The following is an 8755-nucleotide window of genomic DNA, read 5'->3' as shown; positions in this document are numbered from 1 at the left end:
TTATTCAATGCTCCTCTCTTTACTGCTTCATCAGTTCTTGAAGATCTTCTTGGGCACTAAGGCAAAGGTAAAGTTTGATCATAGTCTTATGAAACTCAGTGTCTTCAGCATGTTTGGAGATGATGAAACAATGAAACTGGGAGTTCCTTGTAAAATGGATGAGTTCATAAGATGTAGATTAGTTTTGACTTTTTCATTCTAAAATCTCAACATTCCTTTAGTAGATACTGCCTGATTAAACCCAGTTGATGGAAAAAACATAGAATCACAGAATCATAGAATCATTTTGTTTGGAAAAGACCCTCTAGATCATCAAGTCCAACCATAACCTAACTCTAGCATTAAACCATGACCCTAAGAACTTCATCTGTACATCTTTTAAACATCTCCAGGGATGGTGACTCAACCACTTCCCTGGGAAGCTTCTTCCAGTGTTTGACCACCCTTTCCGTTAAGAAATTATTCGTAATATCTAACCTGAACCTTCCCTGGTGCAACCTGAGGCCATTTCCCCTTGTCCTATCACTTGCTACTGGGAAAAGAGACCAACACCCTCCATGCTACAACCTCCTTTCAGGTAGCTGTAGACAGCGATAAGCTTTCCCCTCAGCCTCCTTTTCTAAAGGCTAAACAGCCCCAGTTCCCTCAGCTGCTCCTCATAGGACTTGTGCTCCAGGCCCCTCACCAGCTTCTTTGCCCTTCTCTGAACTCTCTCCAGCACCTCAGTGTCTTTCTTGCAGGGAGAGGCCCAAAACCACACACAGGATTCAAGGTGGGCCCTCACCAGCGCTGAGTATAGTGGCACAATCACTTCCCTAGTCCTGCTGGCCACACTATTCCTGATACAAGCCAGGATGCTGTTGGCCTTTTTGGCCACCTGGGCACACTGCTGGCTCATGTTCAGCCGGCTCTCAACCCACACCCCCAGGTCCTTTTCCACCAGGCACTTTCCAGCCACTCTTCCCTGAGCCTGTAGTGTTGTGTGGGGTTGTTGTGACCCAAGTGCAGGACCCGGCACTTGGTCTTGTTGAACCTCAGACTATTGGCCTCAGCCCATGGATCCAGCCGGTCCAGATCCCTCTGTATGGCCTTCCTACCCTCCAGCAGATCAACACTCCCACCCAATTTGGTGTCATCTGCAAACTTACTGATGGTGCACTCAATCCCTTCATCTAGATTATTGATAAAGAGACTAAACAGAACTGGCCCCAATACTGAGCCCTGGGGAACACTACTTGTGGCCAGCCACCAAATGGATTTGAGTCCATTCACCACAACGCTTTTGGTCCAGCCATCCAGTCAGTTCTTCACCCAGCAAAGAGTACATCCATGCAAGCCATGAGCTGCCAGTTTCTCCAGGAGAATGCTGTGGGATATGGTGTCAAAGGCTTTATCCACAGCCTTTCCCTCATCCACTAACCGGGCCACCTTGTCATAGAAAGAGATTGAGTTGGTCATGCAGGACCTGCCTTTCATAAACCCATGCTGACTGGGCCTGATCACATATGGTTTTCTTGTACGTGCCATGCGATGTCACTCGAGGTCATTTGTTCCATCACCTTCCCTGACACCAAGGTCAGACTGACAGGCCCGTAATTCTCTGGATCCTCTTTCCAGTCCTTCTTGTAGATCGCCATCATATTTGTCAACTTCCTGTCAACTGGGACCTCCCTGGTCAGCCAGGACTGCTGATAAACAATGGAGAGTGTATTGGTGAGCGCTTCCATCAGCTCCCTCTGTACCCTTGGATGGATCCCATCTGGCCCCATAGACTTGTGGGTGTCCAAGTGGTGTAGCGGGTCACTTCCCCTTGGAGTACTGGGGCTTCATTCTGCTCCCCATCCCTGTCTTCTGGCTCTCGGGGCTGGCTACCTGAAGCACAACTGTTCTGAGTATTAAAGACTGAGGCAAAGAAGGTATTTAGTACCTCAGCCTTTCCCTCATCTTCTGTCACTATGTTTCCCCTCCACATCCATCAGGGGATGGAGATTCCCCTTAGCCCTCCTCTTGTTGCTCATGTATTTATGGAAACATTTCTTGTTGCCTTTTACACAGGTAGCCAGACTTAGCTCTAGCTGGGCTTTGGCCCTTCTAATTTTCTCCCTGCAAAGCTTGCAACATTCTTGTAGTCCTTCTGAGTAGCCTGCCCCTTCCTCCAAAGGTTATAAATTCTCCTTTCATTCCCAAGTTCCAGCCACAGCTCTCTATTCAGCCAGGCACATTCTATTCCCCACTGGCTCATCTTCTGGCACACAGGGACAACCTGCTCCCGCGCCTCTAAGATCACCTTCTGAAGAGAGACCAGCCTTCCTGGACTCCTTTGTCCTTCATGACTGTCTCCCAAGGGACTCTGCCAACCAGCCTCCTAAACAGATCAAAGTCTGCCCTTTGAAAGTCCAAAGCAGCAGTTCTGCTGACTGCCCTCCTCACTTCGCCAACAATAGAGAACTCGATCATTTCATGATCACTATGCCCAAGGCGACCTCCAAACAATGCATTACCCATGAGTCCTTCTGTATTCACAAACAACAAACTCCAGGAGCATGTGGAAGACAGTTTCCCGACACAGCTGTTTTGATGGGGGTGCAGATCGGCTTATCCTCTGCAGCACCTCCAACTTAGTTGAACCACCTTCCTCAATATCGTTGTTTGGTTCCACTTGCAGAGCCTCATACCTGTTTTGCAAGGGACCCTGGGAAGGTGGGGTAGTCACAGCAGAGATCCTTCTCCTTCTGTGCTGGGCAGGAATGTGCTGCCATTGTGACCTGTCCCCTGAGTCACTATGTTCCACCATGCAGAAAGAGGGTAGGCAATCCTCTGTGCATGAGCCCTGTCTACCTGCTGGGCCTGCCCCAGGGAAGCTAGGGTGCGACTCCGGTAGTCTATCTTCCTCTCGCACTCGTTGATACTCCTCAACCTCCTCACGTCCTGCCTGACCTCTGTCACTAAGTGGAGGAGTTCCTCCACTTGGGCACACCTCCCAGAGCTGTGCTTGCTGCTGCCATCCAGTATTGGTGTAAGAGCAGGGCACACCCTGCAGCCTGGCACCTGGGTGGCAGTGTCCTCCCATCGGATCTCAGTCTGGACAGCTGCATCTCTTGTGGTGGGGGCTGGCCTTACGGATGCCATGGCTTTCTGCTGGGTGGATACCATACTCCCTGGTGGAGCTGGCAGAGCTTCCCCGCCCTTTCTGCGAGCCCTTCCACGTGAACTGCGTCGTCCTGCTCTATTTGCCTACTCTGGATAGGAGGTATGATCTACCAGAACATAGTGAACAGAGTGGGCATCTGGATGCTTGTGCCTACAGGCACCCCATGGCAACAACAGAAACAAAGCCATTCCTGTTTCGGTTAAAGTTTCTGTTAAGCCTATTATCCTCCTTTAAGATTGCTTTTGGTAGGAGATTTTTGGACTTTGAAAACAATGGGAGTTTATGCATTAATTAATGCAGTCATATTTTGACTTGTCTGCTTTTCATTTACTTAGGACTTGAAAAGCAGGAGGTGTGAAGCCTTGTTCCCAATGGGCATCCAAGAACTGAGCTGGCCACACTCTTGTTGAAGTGACAGTTAGACACTGGGAATACAGGACTTATGAAAAAAGAAGAAGAAAGCATGGACAAGCAAGATAGTGCTGATTGTAAGGTAAGTCTGTAGAAACAGGACTGATATCCTGCAGTAGGACTGCAGGAGAGAACAGCTCATCAGTTTTGATTTCTAGACCCAACAGGATAAAGAGGACACGATAGTTATGTGGACTTTGAACTACTAAAATATCTGTTATAAAATACACCACACGTGTTTTCTTATCAGTGAAGTGCTGGGGAACTGGGTGTAAGAATTTGCAGCATGAGAATTCATTTGTACAGCTTTGCAGAGCAGATTTTTAGGTCTTTGTATTAGATTACAAATGCTGAGTCTTGATTCCAGGGAAGAATGAGAATTTCTCATGTCTGACAGAAGATACACAACTTAGAAATAAATGGCAGAAATTCAGAATTAAGAAAATGCTTGCAGTTGGAGGGATATATACACCTATCTAAGTTCCAGTCAAAGTCCAGAGCATCTGCATGTGCTGGGATTTCTTACAGGGTTCATGTTCATATGAAGAGTGGGCCTGGTGACAGTGACCAATATGTCTTACTAAAAGAACATTTCTTTATTTCATTTCTAAACATTGCTGAAAAAAACAAATTGTGTTGAATGTTTCTATGCTGAGTCAGGATGACTTGTGTGAGAAAAATTAATTGAAAATAATGTAATGTCTTAAAAGGTGTAGCTAGGGAAAGAATGAACAGGCTGTTCATCACCCGCTAAAATTTCTAGCAGTGCATTCTGTTATTGGAAGCCACAACGCTTTTTTAAGGCCTACCATGTAAAAAGTACAACGTAAGAAGTCTAAAGACAAAACAGAAGCAGTGTAAGAAGCAGAAAACTTATGTCTGGCAGGGAACTGAGGCAGTTTTCTTGTCCTCTTTATCTTTGAAATAATAGTTTATACAAAACCACTGCAACATTTAAGAGCGAATGTTTCAAAAGGCTCTGAGGCACACCTCAGAGCTGAGCAGGCTTTTCTGCTCTGGTTGTCAGGGTGCTGCTGAGCCTGGGTGCTTGACCTGACAGTGGGAACATCTTCTCTCTGGTGCTCTCGCAGGCTCGCAGCGCTGAGCCAGCGTGGTCCAAAGGCAGGGCTCTCCTGTTGGAGAGGAGGAGGTGGTAGAGCTGGGCACCACAGAGGAACATGAGACTTGTCTGGGCAGGAAAATCAGAAATGGAGAGATCACAAAATGGAAGAAACATCTAGAAAGAGTAAGTGGGTGGGAAATACAGATAAAATCCAGAGGCAGGTGGACACTGGAGTCACAGTCAATACAATCGCACAACTTAAATGCACAAAATGAATGAAACATTAGGCAAAAAGCGGGTAAGAAGGCAGGGGAGAGAAACCAAAGAACTGGAGCCTGGGTTTGATTAAAAGAAGAGGCTAAATTTGGGCTAAAAGAAAACAGAGATTGAAAGAAAAATGAAGTTTGGGAGACAAGTTAGAGGAAATACAGAAGACTGGAACAAAGTGAAAATCAGAATAAAGGGAGAATGGTGTATGCCTGCTGTGTTAGTCCACAGCAGGTACAACCAGCTATAATTGCTGCAGGTGCTTGTTTTGGCCTGATGGCTGCGGTCCTCAGTATGTTCGAGGGTTCCAACCCTGTAGCAGATGGTGGTAACTGCTAAGGGGTGATGAGCTTCCTCTTTCAAGTTTTCTCTGTCAGTGTGGAAAAAGTGTATGTGAAGAAAAATAGGAAGATCAAGAACCTGAGTATTCAAAAGTTTGGCTCTATATCTAAATTTCATCACTTTATGGAGATTTTAATTAATACACTGGTCACATACTGGTTTTCTTGCACACAGCTGGAGTTCTTCATTGTCATGAGCTGTAATCCAGTTACTCTTTGTTTTTCACCTTTTGCTTTTAAATAATGTGTTGATTATGTATGATTCAAGTCTTCATAATTCAAGAGAGAATTGCTGGTTTCTTGTCGGTCCTTGCCATTAGGTTTATCATGCGTGCTGTAACCTTAACTTATATACCATCAATTTATTTTCATAATACCCTAAAAAATGACCAGGGAAAAAAGAAGCTCAGGCTCTAGAGGAAGAGCTGAGATACAAACAAACTCGTGCCAAAACCCGTATGCTGAGCTTGGGATACTTGCGACCCGGCTTCTCGACGCGATGAAGGACTTGGCAGGGTGGTGAAGCAAAGCGCCGCTGGGGCCGGGGGGAAGCGTGTCCGCGGGGGGCTGCGGAGCCGGCACCCGGCCCGGCTGTCGGGCCGCCGGGGGAGCGGCAGCGCAGGCAGCGCCGGCGCTCGGCCGTCCCGCAGCGGAGAACCTCGCCTGCTGCGTCGCGGCAGCGGGCACCCTCCGGTAATGGGGGAAAAAAACCCAAACCAGGCAAAATAAGCAGCCGAGAACCCGGGGGTAAAGGACGGCTCCCCGCCACTGCCGCGCCCCGCGGAGGCACCGCCCGCCCTCCCGCCGCCGCCGCCGCCGCGGGACAAGGATCGCCGCCGCCGCCGGGCATGGCGGCGTGGCGGGACCTGCTCTTCTCGCAGCTGGACTCGGTCTGCCGCAGCGGCCGGGACTGGCGGGGTTGCGGCTGGCCGCACCCGCCCCGCGATCGCTGCGCGGCGGCGGAGGAGCGGCGGCCGCGGGCTCCCCCGCGGAGACCCCGCCGGGGCGGCCGCGAACCCGGGGTCCCGCAGGTGAGGGCGGTACAGGCGGGGACGGGGCGCGGAGGGTGGCGTGGCCGGGGTCTCGCCGCTCTCCGCCCAGGAACGGGCTACGAAACCCCCCGCGGAGGGCGGCTGCAGGAGGAGCGGGAGAGTTGTTGAGGCTGATCCCCTTGGTCCTCATCGAGGCCAAAGTCCCCTTGGCCTGAGGGAGAAGCAGCGGGTGATGGGGCCACCAGCACACCGGCGCTTGGCATGGAGAGATGCTCTTCTTTCTCCAGTGGTATACACTGCACTCACTGTGTCACGAGTGGAATTTGAGCCCATCAGTAAATGACATCAGACTGCATCTGAAAGTCCAGGCAACCTGGGGACAGACCAGATCTGTTGGACTGATGGCAAAGAGAAAAAGTTCAGGCTATAGGGGGCTGTTTTGCCAATGATTTAATGCTCTGTTTTCTATGCTGATCACTGCCCTGTGCTTCTGCAGGTGTGGACTTGAGTGATTTTGTACACACACCTGCTTGTATTCTAGTAGCCATGAAAGGCTTCCAGCAAAAAGGATTGCCCACGCTTTGAGCAGGATATCGCATGGTGATTTTGTGGTAGTGCCATTTGAATGCCGTGAGGTTTACAACGGTTAGGTGTAACATGTAAGAAAAGTGCCTCTGGCTCCAATAGATTTTCACTTCTTTTTACCATGATGCTGACTGAAGCCTTTCTTAAAAAAAAAAATTAAAAGATGAAACGTGTGATTCAGACACTGGGATTTTAAGAACATAGCTTTGCTACTATAGATAAAATTGTGAGACTGGATGGTATTTCACACAGATCATGTTGTAGTAACAAATGTATCAATTTCTGATATGTTTACTGATATAAGAAGCACATTTACAGTGTAATATTCTTTGTATTTCTGTTTATGAATATAATTTTCAAAATACGCAGTATGTGCTTGTACACGAAGAAAAAATGAGCTGGTGTTTGAAGTCTGGAACACCTGAAGTTAAACCACAAACTCCTTTCCTTGGTACCAAACCGGACTGCCCAGGTTTTAGAGATTTAATGTATTTTGGACCTCCCAGGGGAATTGCAGTGTTACCTATAAGAATAAGCTTATACTGATATGAGGTTATACTGAGTTTCAGGAAACACCTTTTTTTTTTTTAAAGAAAAATGTACTCTGAAGTTGTGAAATCAGTTTATAGACTTTTCTTTGCTATATTTAAAGTAGTAACAGCCTTATATTGTAGTATTAAAAAACATGATAAGCAGCAAATAGGTTATGTTTGAAGTTTCCTTAATCGTTTTGTGGCTTGATAAGGGACAAATGCCAAAGCTTTCTTGGTTGTCACAAGGTCAGGGGCACAGAAATTACTCAGTAGTCAATGTGCTGAAGTATTTTGTCCCTGAAGGAACGAGTATCAGGTTAGAAAACATACGAATCGTACAGAACCATACCAGAGAAAGACATTTCTCTGCGAGATCCGCCTTAACTTTTTTTTTCTGATTTTTGTTTATGTTGCAGGAACAGGGAGCAGATTATTTGTTGCCTCTTCCTCCCCCCCACCTCCTGCCATTTGTGACCACCTAAGTGGAAGGCAAAAAGTCATGTAGCAGTTTAAAAGAGCAGAGGGTAGGCAAGTTTACAATTTCTACAGCTTGTAAAGGAAAGTGAGGCCTTAGTACACGTCTGTCTGTCTATGCATGCATGCAATTGTGCATTGCTCACAGTACTCAGCTCTGGGCTGCAGGTAGTGTTTTCAAAAACATCTAAACAATTTATGGGCCTAGGTCCCAGTTTCCAAAAATGTTGTTGGAACATGAGTGTAGGTCCCTCTGGGACCAGCGAAGCTTTGCATACATTGTGGCCACTTTGTGCAGAACCTCAGGCTCCGGGCAGCTGCATCATGTCACCCCTCTGTCATTCCAAGGAGTTCTTCTTCACATAACCACAGTGGCAGGTACCCAGCGATAATAGAACACGGGTTTTAACGTTCATGGGGCCAGACTTGTCCTCAATTTATGGTATCGTCTTTAAAGTGGGATTGTGGTACAGGACAGCATGTCAGGGGAAGGCTGCAGCAGTAAGAACAGGACAATCCCTTTATGTTGCTAATCAGCGCAACTGATGACTTGTGTTACAAACAGGATGGCACAGGCCAGGCTGGACTGCTGTGTCCCATCTACCGTGCCCATCAGCGTGGATCTAATCTGGTTACATTTGCTGAAGCCGAACAAAACTTTCCCAGGGGCAAAATCTATGTGAACTATGTGCAATACTCTTCCTACTTTGTTTCCAAAATACATCACTCCTTCATCGTGCTTTTTCGTGACTCAGTTAATCTTCAATTTGTTTTTCACTCGATAGCACCATGTCAACTGAGGAGGTGGGTCCCCTCACGTGTCCCCCAACAAGCCGATCTATAGGCTTTCGGGTGCTATTTGGGGAGGTGGTAGGTCCAAGCTGAGTAATCCAGTTTTTGGAGAATTGCACTAATGAGTCTGAGACTCCTCAGGCCAT

The 8755-nt window shown here is 47.6% G+C and overlaps 1 protein-coding gene across 1 annotated transcript in view; it reads left to right on the top strand.

Moving 5' to 3' along the window:
* Positions 1-3590: 3590 nt before the first annotated feature.
* LOC136002457 (transient receptor potential cation channel subfamily M member 6-like) overlaps positions 3591-8755 on the top strand; it is a 28319-nt gene continuing 23154 nt past the window's right edge. Inside the window, exon 1 of the mRNA XM_065657519.1 lies at positions 3591-3644. Within this exon, the coding sequence (XP_065513591.1) occupies positions 3594-3644 (51 nt within the window). The 5' untranslated portion in view covers positions 3591-3593. The remainder of the gene's footprint in view (positions 3645-8755) is intronic.

Source organism: Caloenas nicobarica, chromosome Z (assembly GCF_036013445.1).
Source record: "Caloenas nicobarica isolate bCalNic1 chromosome Z, bCalNic1.hap1, whole genome shotgun sequence".
NCBI classification, from domain to species: Eukaryota; Metazoa; Chordata; class Aves; order Columbiformes; family Columbidae; genus Caloenas; species Caloenas nicobarica.
This window is presented reverse-complemented; position numbering and strand designations above follow the sequence as displayed.